We start from the raw sequence: 20,882 nt of genomic DNA, 5'->3' as shown, positions 1-20,882 counted from the left end.
TGACTTGTGAGCAAGAAATAGCATAAAAAATGTTCAGAAGATATATGACTGGAAAAATGATTTGGGATGATCATTTGAAGAGTATGAAATTAGAAACTGATAGCCCAAATGCTGTATTATACTCATTGTACCCATGGAATGTGTTTAAAGAAAATATTATTGAAATCTTTGGTGTATATGTTATATGTATATTGTTCTCACCTTTGCTTTTCCAGATAGCCATTTCTCATAACAAAGAAAGAAACCATTTCGGTAAATAATAATAATAATAGTTACTATTATAAAGCACTTTAAGATTTGCAAAGTACTCTATAATAATATCTCATTTGATCCTTACAACAGCTTTAGAAGATGCTATTTTTATTAGATATAGATGCAGTGTTCCATACATAAAAGTCTCCACCTTTATGTAAAAGAGGGAGAGAGGAACATTCTTATATTTCTTCTTTTGGGACAAGTATGGTCATTTTAATGGTTTGGTATACAGTTTTGATTTTTGTTTGTTTGGGGTTCTCCCCAACATTGACATATCTTTAATTAATGTGTATTTTATTTTCCTGGTTCTGCTCACCATATTTCTTCTGTCCACAAATGCATGCAATGTTTAATGATCCTGAGGAAGATATGGGGCATATCCTTTAAAGAGAATTTATGGGGCAACTTAGATAGAAAGTACACAGGATGAGAAAGTGGGGGGAGAGCACCAGTTATGACCTGATAATGAGATCATGGATCCATTGAAATGCTGAAGGAAAGAGACAGCTAATGAAGAGATAGATGGTGTGGTGGATAGGACACTAGATATGCAGAAACATCTGAATTCACATCCCTCCTCAAACATTAGCTGTATGATCCTGAGCAAATCATCTCTATGCCTCAGTTTACTTAACTGTAAAATGGGTAGGGTCATGAACTCTACAGCCTTTGAAGTCTTTTCTAGCTCTTAATCTATGAGTCTGAACAGACCTGGTTGCCTGGAAAGAAACAGCTATGTGTAGAAAAGCTCAAGACACATTCCCTTTTCAGAGATAGCAACGAGAAAAGCATCCCAATTCCTCTAAACCAGCAATATTTGCAGGGAGATAGATATAATTCTAGTCTCATACCCTCCTCTGAGGAAAGTAGAGCAGCAGCCTTATGGCTCCATCTGCAATATTCCTTCACGTAAGAATCAAAGGTTTCTTGGAGAGAGATGGATAAGATTCCAAAGATTTAGGTCTCATCATTACCCTTATTTAGACAACCAGATAGACATAAACACAATCTTCATAAACAGCAAATGGATATGTACTCTACACCCCTGAATTGAATGCAAGTTTCTTGAAGGCAGAAATTGCATAGTTTTTTGTAATCTTTGCATTTCCAGCACTTAGCATTATGTTTATTAATAGCGGAAATTTATTGATATAAGCCTTTCAGGTTTGCAAGTTGATCCCTAACTACCATATGAGGTTGGTACTACAGTTATTATTGTTCCCATTTTACAGATGAGGAAACTGAGGCTCAATTTAAATGACTTGCCCATGGTCATATTGCCAATAATGTGAAATCAGGTCTTTTATGACTCCAAGTTCAATACTCTTTCTACTACACCATTCTGCTTGTAGAATTGAATAAATAGCTCTCAAATTGTATTTGACCTGATCCAGTACAGTAGGATTCCTGAGGAAGTGCCAAATAAAAAAATATAAGACCTGGATTCTAGCCTGAGCTCCTTCACTTACTATCTAGGTGATCTCCTGACTTCATTTTTCTTAAGAATAAAATGTTAGTTGCTGGTGGAGTTGTGAAAGAATCTAGCCATTCTGGAGAGCAATTTGGAACTATGCCTAAAAAGTTATCAAACTGTGCATACCCTTTGACCCAGCATTGCCCCAAAGAAATACTAAAGAGTGGAAAGAGACCTGTATGTGCCAAAATGTTTGTAGCAGCTCTTTTTGTTGTAGCTAGAAACTGGAAGATGAATGGATGTCCATCAGTTGGAGAATGGTTGGGTAAATTATGGTATATGAAGGTTATGGAATATTATTGTTCTGTAAGAAATGACCAGCAGGAGGAATACAGAGAGGCCAGAGAAACTTAGGTCAACTGTTGCTGAGTGAAATGAGCAGAACCAGAAGATCACTATACACTTCGACAACAATACTGTATGAGGATGTATTCTGATGGAAGTGGAAATCTTCAACATAAAGAAGATCCAACTCACTTCCAGTTGATCAATGATGGACAGAGGTAGCTACACCCAGAGAAGGAACACTGGGAAGTGAATGTAAATTGTTAGCACTACTGTCTGTCTGCCCAGGTTACTTGTACCTTCGGAATCTAATGCTTATTGTGCAACAAGAAAATGGTATTTACACACATGTATTGTATCTAGGTTATATTGTAACACATGTAAAATGTATGGGATTGCCTGTCATTGGGGGGAGGGAGCGAGGGGGGGGATAATTTGGAAAAATGAATACAAGAGATAATGTTATAAAAAAATTTTTTTAAAAAAGAATAAAATGTTAGAATCATAAGTATGTTGAGAAATTTTAAAAATATGTAATTAGTTACAAATTTAAGTTTGCTTAGTTTTTTGTTAGCTTTATCTCATAATAAATTACATACAAAAAATTGGGGAAAATCATCCCTGATCTGCTCACCTACCATGTATGTCAGGAAGTCTGAAATCATGGATATAAACTTCTGGAGAAAGATCAAAGGGATTATAAGAGGAGCATGTGTTAAGTTCAGAAAAGGGATAGAAAAGTTTCTATCCTTAGAGTTGGTTCTGTTTTTATTTCATTTTCAAAAATGCTTTATTAAGTTTCATTAGTAAAATAAAAACTCCTTGGTCTTCTGTTCCCAGATTTTTAAATCTCTGAATCTCCTCTAGGTTCTATAGCCTGGCTTTCAAGGTCTGTTAAAAGCTGACTCTGTCCTCATCCCTCATTTCTCTTTCCCCAGGAACCTTCTGAAGTTTCAGCCAAGCAGGTCTGCCCACTATCCGCCCAAAAGATGCCTTAAAAATTTTGTTTGTAATCATATGTTATATATATATGATTATATATAGTATATGTATATGTAATATATACATATGCTTTGTTTTTACATCACCTCCATTTCCCTGCTCTATTAGAAGCCATCCCTCATAACAATGATTTAAAAGGGGAGGGCAAAGACAACTAAAAGTATTGCCTGACAATATTGCAACCCTGCTATATTCCACACAAATAATCTCTCCTTGGGGAAGCATATTCAGATTATCTGACATTCCTTCCCTTCACAATTTACCAAACCCTATATATTTGAGAAACTTCTGGTTAAGTCCTACTCATTCTGTAAAACCTTCTCTAACTACCCAAGCCAAGAAAGATCTCTTCTACCTCGTAACTCAGAACTCTTCTTGGATAGACTTCTCCTTGGGCAGTAACTATGTATCATCTGGTATTAGTTATATGTTTCTGTGCAAGCCTGTATCTTCTAATGGATTATAAATTGCTATTTAAAATCCTTTGCCACCTGGCCCCAACTTACCTCTCTAGCCTTATTAAATATTACTTCCCCTCACATACTTGACACTCCATCCATTGCCTTTTTTGCTGTTCTTCACCCATGATACACCATCTTGTTTCCATGCCAATGAGCGGGCTGTTCCTGATGCCTGGAATTCCTTCCTTCCCTCCATTTAGAATCTCTAGTTTTCTTACCCAGTTAAAGGGCCACCTTCTGCAGGAAGCCTTTCCTTCTATCTCCCTGCGGCTAGTGTCTCCTCCCACTCAAATTGTCTTGTATTTTTCATGTCTATATTTTGTATACACATACATGTTAAATACAAGTTCCAGGGCTGTCTTTTTTCCCCTCTTTATGTGCAAAACACAACACAATGTCTAGCAAAGAGTTGGCATTTAATAAATGTTTATTGGTTGATGGATTATAAACAGAAAATGTCATAGGCTTGTATCAAAGATGTTGGCACAGACCATACTAAATTCTCTCCCAAGGCTACTTCCAATGAGAGACTTCAGAATCACCCACTACAACTGGCAGAGGGAGAAGCAGCTGAAGAGCTGAGCTGCCACATTTCACCTGGTGTCATTCAGGTGCAAAATGTCAAATGCCTATCAGGCAACACTGTCTCTACAACATCTCTGCAGCTTAGAATCTTTTAAGGCTCTCAGGTGCCAGCTAAAGTCTCCAAATAGCCTTTCACAGTTCCCTTTGATACTAGTGTCTTCCTGTTACTGATTATGTCCAAGTTATCTTGTTTGCATATAGTTATTTGCATATTATCTTTCTCTAATAGACTGTGAACTCTTTGAGAGCAAAGCATAGTTTTGTTTTGTTTTTCTTTGTAGCCTTAACACTTTAGCACAATGCTTGGTACATAGCAGGTATCTAATAAAAGCTAATAGACATGAAGTCTCCCTCTAAAGCACTTGTCTTTTTGAGTTCAAATATGGTCTTAGACACTTATTAGCTCTATGAACCTAGGCAACTCACTTAATCCTGTTTGCCTTAGTTTTCTCATCTATAAAATGAGGTGGAGAAGGAAATGGTGAACCACTCCAGTTTCTTTGCCAAGAAAATCCCAAATGGAGTGATGCTGTATTTTAGAAATAGGATTGGACAGCAGAGAAAATGAGGAAGGACTTCTTGAAGGTCTCTGCCCAAGAGCTCAGCCTAAAAGGTGCTTAAGTTCCCCAAAAGGCAGAGATGTGGATGGAAAGCCTCCTAGGCAAGGGAGACAGCCTTTGTAAAGGAGGCAGGAGGCAGGAAATGAAATGTTAATCGTAGGTTATAAGGCCAGAAGAAACCTCAAAAATGGGACTGAAAATTGACTGAATAACAGCAAAATACCTATCATAATATTATGCTTATAGTACAAGGCTCTGTGATTTCATTAGTACACTCCTTGCTTGTGTGGGAATCTCCTGGGTCAACATTACCATCTAGGAGATATATGTATGTCCTGGGGAGCTACCAGAAGCACCCAAAGATGAAGCAGCTTGTTCAGGGTCACCCTCATCAGGCTAAGTTTTGTTAGATCTCCATGACTCAGCAAGAGCACTCAGTCTGCATCTATGCATACATTAGGTAGTCAATGCATGTCTGTAGACTGATTGAAACTGGCCATTATTTATAACGTGTTGGTTGCTTGTCTTTTGCTCAGTGATTTTATCTTAGTCATTCTCCTCTCCACCCTCCTAACCAGAGATCTTTGCTAGAAGATTCTGAATGGAAAATTCAGATCTCCAAGCTACATTTGCTCTGGCTGACTATCAAAAAGCAAAAGCAACCCAAAATTTGTCTTGAGTTCAATTTCAGCTCCAGACACTAGGTTATATGATCCTGTTCAAGTCACTTAACCCTATTAGCTTCAGTTTCCTCAACTGTAAAATGAGGATATTAAGGGTATCTACTTTCCAGGGGGTTGCTGTGAAGATCAAATGAGGTAATGTTTGTAAAAAGTACTTAGTACAGTGGTTAGCATACAGTAGGTGCTTAATAAATGTCCCTTTCCCTCCCTCTTTCTATCATTTGCTTTGTTGTTTTTTTTCATCCATGAAATGAGAAGGGTGGATTAAATAACTTCTAAATTCTCTTTTAGCTTTGTCAGTGGTTCTTTGAACCTATGAATTGCTAATTATCAGGTCAAGATCAGTCCCTGAAAGTATGGTCGAGGGGAAACAGACCAGGCTGAGAGCCTGAGATGCTTTATAGAATAAGAGCACTGGACATAAGGCCTGAAGACCTGGGTTTGAGTCTAAGGTGAATTTCTTACCATTTGCATATTCTTGAACAATTTGATTCAATAAGCATTTATTCAATTTATTAGCCTCTCCATTCTCCCAGACAGTAAATTTAAATGATCCCTAAGGTTTCTCCTGGCCCTATAATCAATAATTGTCGTTTCATTTCCTGCCTACTGCCTCTTTTACAAATGCTCTCTCTCTTGCTTAGGAGGCTTTCCATTCTCATCTCTGTCTTTTGGGGAACTTAAGCACCTTTTAGACTGAGTTCTAGGGCAGAGACCTCCAAGAGGTCCTTCCTCATTCTCTCTATTGTCCAATCCTATTTCTAAAATACAACATAGATGCTAATACCAAATGGGATTCCATGTCCTCAAGGAGCTTATCTTTTACCAAAGTAAGGCATTTTCACAGATTAGAAAGAATATAGATAGATTAGAAGGAAACAAGGACAGAAAGGGATAAGTTGAGAGTGGGGAGAGAGAGAGAGAGAGAGAGAGAGAGAGAGAGAGAGAGAGAGAGAGAGAGAGAGAGAGAGAGAGAGAGAGAGAGAGAGAGAGAGAAAGAGAGAGAGAGAGAGAAAGAGAGAGAGAGAGAGAGAGAGAGGAGAGAGAGAGAGAGAAGCACCCAGAGAGAAGAGAGAGAGAGAGAGCAGAGAGACAGACAGAGAGAAAGAGACATACACAGAAAGACAGACAGAGAAAAAAAGAGAAAGAAATATAGACGAGAAACACACACAGAGACAGAGAAAGAGAGAGTCAGATAGAAAGAGAGAGAGAAAGAAAGAAAAAGAGGGATGGATGGAAAGAGGAAGGAAGGAAAGGAAGAAGGAAAGAAGAGAAACAGAAACAGAAAAAAAGGAAAGAAGGAAGAAAGAAATGCATTTTTTTTAGTAGAATTATAAACATCTTGAGGTCAGAGGTTTTCATTTTAAACATATTCATTGATTTTTTTTGATTGATCTTATGCTTGATGATACCATTAAAAAGGCTAAGAAAACCCTCACTCAAGTCCTTCCACCACTTAAATCTCTATATTTCAATCAGGGTTAAATGCTACCTTTCCTGATACTTAAAATTCAAATCCACCTGGAAGGAACTCCACATAAAATAACCTTTAACACCTCAAAAAGAACTAGGAGTTGAATTTCCTAATTTTATAGACAAGGCAATGAAGTCTCATGGAAGTTTAATAACTTGCCTAAGATCCAAAACTAGGAATGGAGTTCCAGTATGGGATTCTTCTCCCCAGGGAGAATATTTCAAAGCCTGGAAGCCTGATGCTGGTCATACATGTATAAATCAGTACAGGAATAACAACAACTGACATAGATACAAAGCTTTCAAATTTGTGGGATCCTTCACCTTCATTATCTCATTTGAGCTTCACGATAGTGCTGAGGAGTAGCTTCTAGAATTACTATTATTCCTACTTTTACAGGTGACAAAATTGAAGTTCAGAAAGGTTGACAATGAGAGATCTCAGATTTGGAATTTAGACTTAAGATCTTCCTTTCACTAATAATACAGACCAGGAGGAAAATAATGACTTTGACCTTTGAGGTTTTGTGCTTGTTCAGATTCATTTGCATGGAGATACCCAATCTAGATAGCTGCAGGAAAGTCCTGAGAGTGGTGGGTTGGAAGGCAGCTCCTGAAGCTACTTGAGAGGACTGCTCATTGGCAATCAGAAATTGATGAGTATCAAAAGGATATATTATATTCTATATTATTATATTATATATTCTATTTTACCCTAAGTCAGAGAGATGTTGATCCTGTAAGTAGGAGAAAAGGGTTCAGAGTTTGACCCACTGCCTTCAAGCTCTAATTAACATCTTTCTGTTTGTGTTCCTTAGTCCTGATTCTCAGAGGTGAAGATTCTGAAAGTGACAGATCCTCTCTGTTATGGAGAAAAAGCAGCTGAGGTTTTCTTTGTTTGATAAATGGATATGAGCTGAATGTAGTCTTCTAAAAGGGATAAAACATAGCCTCTTGTGCTAATGTAACAGCAAGCAGATAGGGCCCATTTCTTCTCTTATGTGGTAGAGATATTGATAGCTAAGGATTCCAGGTAAAGACGAAGAGTGGAGTAAGGAATTGTAGAGATAAGATGCCACACCCAGGTAGATTTAGTCCCAGGCTGGGAACAATGGAGAATAGATAATACTGGGGATAGGCTAGAGAGAGTCTGAATATATCACCAGGAGTTTATCCAGCCATTCTAAAAAGCAATTTGGTCCTATGCCTCCAAAGTCACTAAATTGGACATACCCTTTGACCCAGCAATCCTACTGCTGTAGCTTTACTACAGAGAAAGAGGGAAAAGAGAGAATGAGGAAGGACCTCTTGGAGGTCTCTGCCCTAGAGCTCAACCTAAAAAAGATACCCAAAAATATGTAAAGCAGATCTTTTTGTAGGGGCAAAGAACAGAAAACTAAGGGAACGTCCATCATTCTGGGGATGGCTGAACAAATTTTGATATATGAATGGTTAATTAGTTTCCTCTTGGAAAACAAAGGCCCCCCCAAAAAAATGTTAGTGTCAAGGTACAGTGTATCCAACTGTGGCTAATCAGACCAGTACAATTTCAGAGTGCTCTGCCATAGATTGGACCCAGTCTCAGAGTGGAGTGGCTAAATTTGTGCTTCTTTTGAGCCACTTCAATTCTGTTTTGTTCACAGAGCGTAGCACCTTCTCTGTTAAGGGCACACCATGCTAGGCAGTCCTAAGCTAGTGTCTCCCATGTCGAACAATCAATTCCAAAGTTTTTGAGAGACCTTGAGACTGTCCCTGTATCACTTTTTCTGACCACCAGATGAGCACTTGCCCTATGTGAGTTCACAATTTTTGTCAAGTGTACATTTGACATTTGAACAACATGGCCAGCCCATCAGAGTTGTGCTCTCTGCAATACAATTTAAATGCTTGGCAATTCAATTCCAGAAAGGACCTTAGCATCTAGTATCTTATTCTACCAGGTGATCTTTAGAATCTTCCTGAGACACTTCAAATTGAAGCAATTTAATTTTCTGGCATGGCACTGGTATACTGTCCAACTTTCATTTGCATATATAGCATACAGCTATATATAGATCTTCAATTTGGTAGTAAGTCTAATACCTCTTCTCTCTCACACTTTTCTTCTGAGCCTCCCAAATACTGAACCAGCTCTGGCAATAAGTGTGTCAACCTCATTATCAATGTGGACAACCCTGGAAAGTATTCTGCCAAGGTAGGTGAACTATACACAGCATTCAAAACTTTTCTGTTTGCAGTAACTGATGGTTCCACATAAAGATGGTGTGATACTGACTGATAGAGCACCTGTGTTTTCTTGGGGTTAACTGTTAGACCAAAATTAGTACAAGCAGCAGAGATCAGTTCTGATTTGATCTGTTACTTTGTTGTATCTCAGTTTCAGAGGCTGTATTGAGTACATAATCATCTGGAAACAAAAAAATCTTGCACCAACATTCCCTCCATTTTAGTCTTGGCTTGTAGCCTGTTCAAGTTGGAGAATTCATCATCAGTGCAGTAGTTGACCATGATGTCGTGTCCAAACTCATTAAATTTCACAACATGGCTGAAAACATTATACCGAAAAGCATGGGAACAAGCCCACAGCCTCGTTTGACACCATTGGTGACTGGGAAAGCATGAGAGCATGAACTACAACCCAGGTAATCGTGCCATTGTGATGTACAATGCTGATGGCCTTCTCTGGGCAACCAAATTTTGACATAATTTTCCATAAGCCCTCATGACTGGCAGAATCAAAAGCCTTGGTCAGATTTACAAATGTAGATCTACCATACTGACCTTTTCTGAAGCCACGCTAGCTCTCAGGCAGATGGCTAGCTTGTTATAGAGGACTTTAGCAAGAATCTTTCTAGCAATGGCTAAGAGAGAAATTCTCTTGTGATTGTCACAGGACAATCTATTTATTCTCTTTACCTTTATTGAGATGGATAATAGAGATATCCTTGAACTCCCAGAGGTTAATCTGCTCTTGCCACGTAACTAAAAAAAAATTAATCAGCTTTTGTAAGAGCAATAGACCCTCCCCCTCCACCTTGTAAATCTCACCTGGAATAGAATCAGAACAAGGTGCTTTGACACATGAAATGAACCAAATGGCTTTCCAAACCTCTTCAGGTGGAACTTTAGCTAGGGAGAGGTTGACTTCAACCTGACTTCAAATAGTCAATGGCTTTTGCACTGATTGATGACAGTCTGTTGAAAACATATGGAGGGGTTTAGTTCATCTCTTTAGGATCATGTACTTATCACTAATCAACGTGGCTCCAACAGCACTGAATAATTGAGATGCACCTAAATTTTTTGCCCATAAATAGTCTTCATGGCATCATAAAAAGTGTTTTGGGTTGTTACTATTGACATAAAACTTAATTTCATTTCCCTTCTTACTGAACCAACAATAATGCATCTCTAAGCTTCTCTTGTACTTTACTTTTGATGGAATTAAATGCTGCCTTCTTAGAGATGGATTAACTAGCCTGCTGGAGTTCTCATTTTTCATTTAGCAGCTTCTGGATTTCCCCATCATTTTTGTCAAGTCAATCTGAATGTTTGCAAGTGTTCTGACCCAGATGAGTAAATGCAGGGCTGCACACCATATCTCTGAAAGCTGCCCACTCCTTTTCTGCTCCATTGTTGCCAACTGGATATTGGCTCAACTTTCCCTCCAAGCTAGCAACAAATAGTTCTCTCCCAGAAAAGTGCTTTAATCTGCTGACATTAATTCTTCTGATAATACTGCTTTTGTTGAATGTGAATATTTAGTTTGGCGAGGATAAATGAGATCAGTCCATTACTCTGTGCCATTCATGACCTTCATCATTCACATATGTCTCTTCTCATAATCACATAGCCTTTTAAGTATTAATGTTTGCTGCAAGGGTGCATCTATGTTTAATTGCTTTTAGGTAAGTGGAAGATAGTGTTGAGAAGGTCATAGGATGCACATGTATTCAGTAGTAAGTGACCATTGCTGTTGCCATTTCCAACTCCATTCCTCCTAAAAACTCCCTGCAATGTTTGATAGTCTGAGCCTGCTCTGACATTAAAGTCATGCAGAATTTTAAACTTGTGCTCTTTTGGCACATGGATGATAAAAGTCTCCAAAGTCTTCATAAAATTTTTCTTTGACCTCATTGGAGTTTGGTACAGTGGGACCATAGGTATTGACAAGAATATCTTGGTGTTTTTTGTAAATGTCAATCACACTGTAATGTGCCTGTTCTTCACTCCTTTTGGTAGGCATAAGCTTGTTGACTAGATTAGTTTTGATTATAAAATCTACACCATCTTCACAGTACTCTCCTTCACTGTAGCCACTCTAGGAAAATGTCTATCTAGCTCTGCCTTCAGTAAGCCCACCTTCATTGGCCAACCTTGTTTCACTCAGGGCTGCTATTTGGATGCAAAACCTGTTGAATTTTCTTTCAACAAAAGCTGTTTATCTTTCAGGTCAACTAGATTCTGCGCTGACCACAAATGTGTACACTTTATAGAAATTTTTGTACATATTTTTTGTGCTTTGATCATGTGCCATAGTAATCAGGCCAGGGTTGGTCAAGCAGGTAATTTTTAGGGCATCTTTTCTAGCCCATTCCTCGTACCAAGAGGAAAGCAATGGATTTCTTAAAGGTTGCTCAGATACCCAAGGGGCTGCTTCCAGTGAGAAGATGATGCTATAGTCTTGGCCACCTAGGTTCAAGGTTGTGACCATAGCTCTCAGTGTATCTGTACTTGCTGCTTCATCACTTGTCTATTGTCATAGGACTTGAGATTGGCAAAAATGATAAAATGGTATGGGAAATGTTTTCTGATACATGTGTAAATTGGATTTAAGTAAGGCAGATAGTGTGAAATTCTCTCTTCCTGAGTTATCATAGTGCAAGGGCAAGACAGTCAAGATGGCTCAAGATGCAATGGATACCCTTGGTGTCTTATGTCTAACCAAGCTCTAAGACTCCTTTATAGTGCCTGCATCAGCTGCTTTTGTGGCTATTACAATGGATTATTCTCATCCACCCCCTCCACCAGGAGAGTCTTCACATGCTTGGAAGTAAACACCTCCCTAACTCACAAACAAGTTTGAGACCCCTCAGGTACCCTCAACTTGGTTTAACTTGCCTGCCAAAACCCACACTGGGTGGGGCCACTGCATGCTACAGATTCTTGAAGCCACAGGTGGGAGTGGATTAGATGGGCACAAAAGATGAAAAGGATTCAGCAGACCTCACCCCAGAGGTATGGGTCTTCTCTGAACATTTTCTACACCCCGGTATGTGAATATAATAATGCTAACAATATAATGCTATTATATCATAAGAAATGATGAAATGAAAAGTTCCAAAGAAACCTGAGATTTGTATGAAATAATTCTACGTGAAGCAAACAGTACCAGGAGAACAATTTCTATAATAACAATAACATTGTAAAGAATTTGAAATACTTAAAAATCTGGACAATGCCATGATCAACCATAGTGCCAGAAAACTGATAAAATAGCTATAGGAACCCATTCAAGTGGAGAATGCTGGTGGGCTATGAGCAAGATAAGTTGTTAAAGGTAACCACGAGGAGCATAGAATACAAATATCCCTTCCTTCAAATCAAAGCAAACAAAGTCAGGATCCAGACTTTGAATCATATCTCAGAATTGGAAGGGACTTTTAGATCATTCCATATTTTAACAAGACCCCTCCCCCAGCAAAGAGGCTCCTGTGTGAAAGCCTTCAGAGATAGTGAATGTACCATTTTCCCAGGCTTCCCTTACGCTATTTTGGGGAAAACTTTAATTGTTAGGAAGTTTTTTTTCTGTTTGACCTCTCCAACAAATTCACCTATTGATCCTATTTCTACCCTCTGTGGTCAAAAAAACAAGTCCAATCCCTTACTCATCATTCTGGATATCTTCTAATCACCTTAAAATTAGCACAGCCAAAATGGAACTCATTATCTTCCTCTCAGATCACCCTTTTTCTGAACTTCCCCATTTCAGTTGAGGGTACCATCATACTTTATCACTCAAGTTTACATCTTCAGAACCATACTTGATTCTTTAACTCTCTCACCCCATATATCTAAGTCACGTTTTGCCTTCCCAGTCCTACTTAACCTTGATACCTTCCCTATGAGTTATTTCTTATTTATTTTGTTTTTAGTTTGTTTATGCATATTTGTTTGCTTTTCTCTCCATTTAGATTGTGACTTCCTTAAGGGACTGTGTTTTGCCTTTGTGTGTGTGTGTGTGTGTCCCCACTGTCTACTATAGTGCTTGGTACTGTGTTTAATAAATGTAGGTGCTTGAAAAATGCTTGTTAACTTGCTCTGACCCCATAGCATATCTCAATATGTCTCTTTCTATTCACAGGGCCACCATTATAGTTACTGCCCTTATCACTTCTTGCCTTGGTCTCTCTTCCTCTGCTGTCCCTTCTCATCCATCTATATTATACAAAACTTTCCATTCCAAAAAACAGATTCAAAAAACCCTCCAAAGCAGGTGTTTTATGTTCACTCAAGACCCTCTGTGGCTCCTTATTTCCTCTAGAATGAAATGCAAACTCATTTGTTTTGGCAATTGAGCCCTTCACAATCTGTTGCTGGCCCAAGTTTTTGAATATTACCCATTACTCCCCTTTATACACACCCTTCAGTCCACTAAAGCTGGACTATTTGCTGTCAGTGTCTCATCTGTGCCTTTGTGCATATTGTCCCTAATGCTTGGAATGCCCTCCCTCCTCATCTCCAGATTTCGAGCCTCATTCAAAGCTCAGCTGCAGCACTATCCCCCACCTCAGACCTAGCTTGATCCCTCCCAGGCACTAATGCACCAGTGGCACCTGAAATTATTGGTATTTGCTTTGTGTAAAGTTTTCATTTGCTTAAATGTAAACATAAGATTTTCTCTGGTAGAATACAAGTTCTGTGAAGATAGGGACTGCTGAGTTTTTTATCTGTGTATCTCCAATGCCCAAGAGTGCCTAGATCAAAGTAGATGCTTAATAAATATTTGTTGACGAATTGATTCGAGGCCCTTACTACTGAATCTTAATTAAAAGCAGGGCTGAGAGATGAAAATATTTTACCATATATTGTCAGCATACATAAAGATGAGATTATAGCTGAAAATCTCCCCCTTTTGTAGCAAAAAAAAAAAAAAAAAAAAAAAAGAGTACTACTGGAGATACATCGATGCTATCCTTTCATTTAAGTGCAAACCACAATTATCTAATCCCAGGAGAGAAAGACATACTCTTATTCTGGATTATTATTTTGTCCAGCTCTAACCTTCCTCCTGATCACCAATCTTAGATTTCCAACTGTTGGATGTTTTGACATCTAATTCAAAACCTCCAATAGGAATCTGATAAGGTGTCACAGACACCTTAAATTCAGCAAATCCAAGATAAAATTCATTATTTTTCCCCTTAAGTCCTACCCTTTTCCTGGTTTCTCTATTACTGTTGAAAGTACTCCCTTTCTCTCCAATTGATAAATGGTCAAAGGATATGAACAGACAATTTTCAGATAATGAAATTGAAACTATATCCACTTATATGAAAGAGTGTTCCAAATCACTACTGATCAGAGAAATGGAAATTAAGATAACTCTGAGATACCACTACACACCTGTCAGATTGGCTAAGATGACAGGAACAAATAATGATGAATGTTGGAGGGGATGTGGGAAAACTGGGACACTGATGCATTGTTGGTGGAGTTGTGAAAGAATCCAACCATTCTGGAGAACAATTTGGAACTATGCCCAAAAAGTTATCAAACTGTGCATACCCTTTGACCCAGCAGTGCAACTACTACTGGGCTTATATCCCAAGGAAATACTAAAGAGGGGAAAGGGACCTGTATGTGCCAAAATGTTTGTGGCAGCTCTTTTTGTAGTGTCTAGAAACTGGAAAATGAATGTATGTCCATCAGTTGGAGAATGGTTGGGTAAATTATGGTATATGAAGGTTATGGAATATTATTGCTCTGTAAGAAATGACCAGCAGGAGGAATACAGAGAAGCTTGGAGAGACTTACATGAACTGATGCTGAGTGAAATGAGCAGAACCAGAAGATCACTATACACTTCAAGAACAATGCTGTATGAAGATGTATTCTGATGGAAGTGGATATCTTCAACATAAAGAAGATCCAACTCACTTCCAGCTGATCAATGATGGACAGAAATAACTACACCCAGAGAAGGAACACTGGGAAGTGAATGTAAATTGTTAGCACTACTGTCTATCTACCCAGGTTACTTATACCTTCGGAAGCTAATACTTAATGTGCAACAAGAAAATGGTATTTACACACATATATTGTATCTAGGTTATACTCTAACACATGTAAAATGTATGGGATTGCCTGTCATCTAGGGGAGGCAGTAGAGGGAAGGAAGGGAAATTTTGGAAAAATGAATACAAGGGATAATGTTATAAAAAAATTACTCATGCATATGTACTGTCAAAAAAATTATAATTTTAAAATTAATTTTTAAAAAAGAAAGTACTCCCTTTCTCCTAGTCACTTAAGCTCAAAATGTAGGTGTCATGCTTAACTTCTCATTTTCTCAACCCCATATCCAATCAGTTGAAAAGTACTATTGTGTTATGGTACATGAAGGTAATGGAATATTATTGTTCTATAAAAAATGATGAACAAGCTGATTTTACAAACGCCTGGAAAGATTTACATGAACTGATGCTGAGTGAAACAAGCAGAACCAGAAATACATTGTACACAATAACAGCAAGAATGGGCATTAATCAACTATGAAAGACTTGATTCTCTTCAGTAGTTCAGCGATCCAAGGAAATCCCAATAAACTTTGAACAGCAAATGCCACCTGCATTCAGAAAAAGAACTAAAAGACTGAATGTAAATCAACACATGCTATGTTCACTTCTTTTTTTTCTCTCTCTCTCCCATGGTTTTTCCCTTTTTCTCTGATTTTTCTCTCTCAACATGATTTATAAAGCAATGTTTTTTAAAAATAGTTACTATAATAAAAAAGAAAAACACTAACTTTTCTACCTTCACAACATTTCACATATATCCCTTTCTATCCTCTCATATTGTCACCACCCTGGTCCAGACCCTCACACCTCACCCTCAGATTATAATAACCGGCTTATGGATTATCTCCATAACACGTCTCTCTACACTCCAGTCTATCTTCTATCCAGTGTTTACATTGAGCTCCATAAAGTGTAAATTTGACCATCATACACACACACACTCAGTCAACTCTGTGGTTTCTTTATGGCTTCCAATAGTTCCCTTAATGCTAATTTCTGCCTCCTGTTGATTATTTCCAATTTATCATTTCTTGCATGGAAATAGTTGTTTGCATGTTGTTCCAGGATGGTGAGCTCTTTGAGAGCAGGGATTATGTATTACCTTTCCTTGTATTCCTAGCATTTAGCACAGTAATTAATAGACATTTAATAAATGTTGATTGACTGACTGATTACAGGAAAAGGATAATACCATGTGGATAAACCCATAGAGAAGATAATGCTAAAATAATTTCCATTTAGTTTCATAGTATACATGTTTTTAGGAAGAATATTAATCTTCCTTTGTAATGATGCCTAGTTCAGGCTAATATTAAAATAAGTTTGCTTACCTGATCACATACTTACTGACAGAAAGGGAAGAGTCCCCAGAGGCTTGTTGGGGCAGGGGAAATTAGACTGAAATTATGGATATTACTCTCTGTCCACAACTTGGTTAAATTCCAGGTGGCCATTCAAGTTAATGTTCTAAATAGTTATCTGTTTCCTAGAGCTCACATCATTTCAGACAAGAAAAAGAGATCCAGCTAATCATACATGATGGGATTTATTATCCCACAGGATGAAATGAGTGGTATCCTAGAGGGCAGGAGTTCTTAACCTGTTTTGTCAAGGTAAAGCCTATAGGTACCTCTGAGAATAATGGATTTAAATGCATAAAATAGAATACATAAGATTACAAAGAAAACCAAATATTAAAAAAAAAAGTTCACGGACTTCAGATTAAGAACCCTTTCTAGAAGATAGTACATACCTCTTGTCATTCTTAATGTTAATGTCCTCCCTCTGAGATCATCTCCAGTTTTTCCTGTTTATATCTTGCTTGTTTCTAAATGTTTGTATGCTGTCTCTCCTGTTAGATTGTGAGCTTCTTGAGAGCAGGGACTATTTTTGAATTTCTTTGTATCTCTGACACTTAGCCCTGCATATAGTAAGTGCTTGTCAACTTAATCAAATAAATAGAAGAATCCCAAAGATGACGCCAATGTATGTGAATCAGATTTGTAGAGCCAGAATCTAGTCATTTAGTGCATCCCCCTTACTCTGCAGAAAAAGAAACAGGTTCAGTGAGGGCCTTTGCAATGGTGTCTCTCCTATCTGGAATGTTTTTCCTCTTCATCTTCAATCCTTAGATAGGGAGGCTGGTGGTTCGTTTTGGCTCAGGAGTTTTGAGCTGTATTGGTCTAAACCCAATCAGGTATCTACTAAGAACAGCACTATTATAGTGAGCCTCTTTGTAGGGAGGGAAGAGTCAAGGAAAAGGCACCAGGCTAGGAAAAGTCAAGGAAGAGGCACTAAGGAAGAACAGTCCAGTTCAGAGAGGTAATGGAGCAAGTGAAAACTTCTGTATTCACTGGCAGGGAATCTGACCCATGAGTACTACTGAACTTCTCACCTGTGCTAAATAGGGAGACCCAATCTCAAAAAAGACTTAGCTCTAATGCCTTCTTCTACACTAAGCCTTTCTTTGGCCTCCAACGGCTATTGTAGACGTATCTTCTATATTTCTATTTATTTATATGTTGTCTCACCTAATAGAATGTAAGCTCCTTGAGGGCAGGGAATATTTTTGCTCCATCGTCATATTTCCATAGCTTAGAGCAGTGTCTTGCACATAGGAAGTATTTAAAAAGTGCTTTTGGGTCATTTGCAACTAGTAAATATACAGCCCAGGGTTCAGACTCACAAATGACAATAGCAGAATTAGGAGCTTTCTATCTCCCAAGAGTCAGTGTTCTGACCACTATGCTAGCCTGCCTGAAGTCTTTTCTAGTCTTAACAACATACATATTCTATGGGTCAGAGAAGAAGGCTATCCTCGTCACTCTCTAGAAACATGGACTAAGGAGTATTTGAGTCATCTTTTGTTCCAGGCTTCTGATGGTCATGAGAACATCTGGTTTTCCCACTGTTTAACCCCAAGATCCTGAGAACAACTTCCTGTTCCTTATTCAACTAGCTTTTCTCCCTTCCTCACACAGCCATTCTTCAAAACTTAACTTTCTCCAGGAAACCTTCTCTAAATAAGTGAGTACATGGATCAGTTGTTCCTACTTTGTACTCAAGTAAGCAAGCAAACCACCAACAACTACCAGCCAGGGACCTTTGAGTCCCCTGACGGATAAAGACAAAAGGAAGAGACACACGAGTAAGATGTTGAAAGGAAAGACACATGTGTCCACATTGCCATCTTGAGAATCCTGGCTCCAAGAACTATGACCCTTAACTTTTCTACAGTAAAGGATGGGAAGGGGATAAGGATATAGCACCTACTGTGTCAGACACTGTGCTAAGTGCTCTTTACAAATATTATCTCATTTGATTTTTACAACAACCCTGTAAGGTAGGTATTTTTATGATCCCCATTTTGTAGCTGAGGAAACTGAGGCAAAGGATAAATGACTTGCCTGGGTTTACACAGCTAGTTAAGTATCGAATATTAGAATTGCACTCAGATTCTCCTGACTTTAGGTCTAGCATTTTATTCACTGCATCACCTAGCTGCTTGTAGTCTTTGTTTTGTTCTGCAATATTTTATTCTTCCTGATGAATGGCACACATACATTAATTTCCATGTCAGAGTGGATCAAAATTAGTTTTATTTTTGGAATATAGGCAGAAGTTCACAGCTCACTCTAGGATGGTACAGAGCCAGTCTTGGGAGCCACAGTTCTAGAGGGAGCGACTTCTGTATGCTTTCTGTCCCATGCTTGGCACAGGGTGAGCCCTGCTGGAAAATCACATTTCATAGTGGCCAAGGTTCTGGAAAAACATATTAACTATACAGAAGGGCCCTCTTCTTTAGTTCCTTCCCTGGAAAGGGGGCAGATGAGGATATTAGTGCTGGCAGAAATTATGGGTGGGGTCCTCAGAACCGACACATTCTGACCCCTCTGGAACAGAGTCCCAAGCACAAATATATCCTCCACACACCCAAAAATGGTATCAGTGTGGAGAGAGGAGGGTCTAGTTTCAGGGGAAAAACAAGGGAGAGATTCACCCAGAGTCTAGGACGATGCTCTCCAGAGGGGAGGATGGAGACTGGGGGCATCACTGAACTCCTTGTAGTGGGAACTACTGAGTAAAGTTTTATGTTGACAAGGATTTAATCCAAAGTCAGCAATCAAAGTCTGACCCACATGAAAGGAATTTGAACCTTCCAACAGAAGAGCTAATGTCCTTCCACTAGCTAGTGTGTAGTAAGTTACCAGCAGATCTCTCTCCAAAGAAGTATTTTAGGAAGCATTTGAGCATATTAAAATTTCACATATTAAAATTTCACATAGTATTCTCTAGGTCTGATCCTGCTCTGAGACCCTGGAAAGAAAGGTTAATGCCTTGTTGCAGGGTTTTTCCCTTAAACTTTCAGCCTCATCTCTGACTATACTTTCTATTCTATTCTTTGCAAGGGTCCTTATTTAAAGTTCATTTCTGATTCCCTCTTTCATATGTCTAGATACTTTCCCATTTCTAGGGCATCTCCAGCTCTGGTACGAAAAAGCTTTCTTGATTAACCTCATTAAATTGTTTCATCTGGTTTCCCTGGGTGGAAACCCAGGGTATAAGGTCTGAGTTTGGGGGTGGGGACAGAGGAGACAAAAAAATGGATTTTTCTCTGGTAGGACTGAAAGGGAGGGTCTCACTTACCCAGCAGCAGATTCATTAGGACCTCTTGCCCTGCAAGAGTGCTGCTCTTCACCAGGCAGATAATGGTGCCCCCAATCCAAGGGATCCCATGCCCTGTGATCCCAATGAGTTTGACCATAGAGCGGGCACTGCCCCAGGAGGCAGCTCGGTTGGCACAGACACCCAGCCTCTTGGACATACAGATGTCAATAGCCAGCAAGGAGTTGAACGCAATTCCCTTGAAGGATGGGTTTAGCTGCATGCAGTCCTCTTCGGGCAGCTGCTGGGACTGCCTCCGCTCCTTGGACCCCTCATTTGGTGGCGGGGCCTGCATGGATGGGCCTGCGGTCTTCCTGCTTGAGCTCCTATTCTCTTGAGCCCCCTTTAAAGGCTGGTTCAGTGACAGGAACTCAGCCCTGTTTAGAACATTATTTCGGTCCCGTGTCCGGGACCTGCTTTGAGAGGCTGGCATGACGGCCTTGGATTGGCTCACAAAGGAAAGGCCCTCTGCCCAGGAGGAGCCAGGGATATCCCACTCAGAGAGCTGCCCTCTCTCCCCCACGCCAAGAGCTTCTCGACAGAACCACAATTCCCTCCTCTTGCAGACCTCTCCTGCACAAACCGCTGTAGTTAAATATAGAGTAGAGGAATGCACATGGCTGTTTACTTCATTGCTGCTACCAAGCTTGGAGGAAAAATTAATGCCAGCTCCCTTAGCCAATCCAGCCCCAAAAAGCCAGGATCACATCCAATGGATGTGCAGAAGAGGCGGGTGATTCTCCCAACTGAGGGCTGACAGCTTTGGGCCTGGGCTATTTAAATCTTCCAATTGCTTCCAGTCTTTTAAGGAACTCTGGGAAATGTAGTCTTTATTTTTTAATTTTTTGTGGTTGTTTCTAATGACAATTCAAGTCTTATTTTTTCTTTTCTTTTCTTTTTTTTTTAAGCCAGCCCCAGTGAAAAAAAAGCTAAAAATTACAGATATCCCTAGTTATTCATGATTTCCCCAGCAGAGATTCAATATACTTTTCCAGCCTCCTTGCCTGTTCTACAGAGACTGCTCCAGCCATATAATGGACAGTGGAGCGAAGGGTCAGAGCCTCATGCCTGGCACTAGATGGAGTAAATGGGGGAGAAAGCATTCTGGCTCAAGTCCTCCTGGCAGCAGCTCTGGCCCA

General features: G+C 39.2%; 1 protein-coding gene across 1 annotated transcript in view; it reads right to left on the bottom strand.

The window, feature by feature from the left end:
- The window catches only part of PLPP7 (phospholipid phosphatase 7 (inactive)), a 39,219-nt gene extending 18,829 nt beyond the window's left edge, over positions 1 to 20,390 (bottom strand). Inside the window, exon 1 of the mRNA XM_074293908.1 lies at positions 19,726 to 20,390. Within this exon, the coding sequence (XP_074150009.1) occupies positions 19,726 to 20,176 (451 nt within the window). The 5' untranslated portion in view covers positions 20,177 to 20,390. The remainder of the gene's footprint in view (positions 1 to 19,725) is intronic.
- Between the last annotated feature and the right edge of the window lie 492 nt (positions 20,391 to 20,882).

This window comes from Sminthopsis crassicaudata, chromosome 2 (genome assembly GCF_048593235.1).
Source record: "Sminthopsis crassicaudata isolate SCR6 chromosome 2, ASM4859323v1, whole genome shotgun sequence".
Classification (NCBI taxonomy): domain Eukaryota; kingdom Metazoa; phylum Chordata; class Mammalia; order Dasyuromorphia; family Dasyuridae; genus Sminthopsis; species Sminthopsis crassicaudata.
This window is presented reverse-complemented; position numbering and strand designations above follow the sequence as displayed.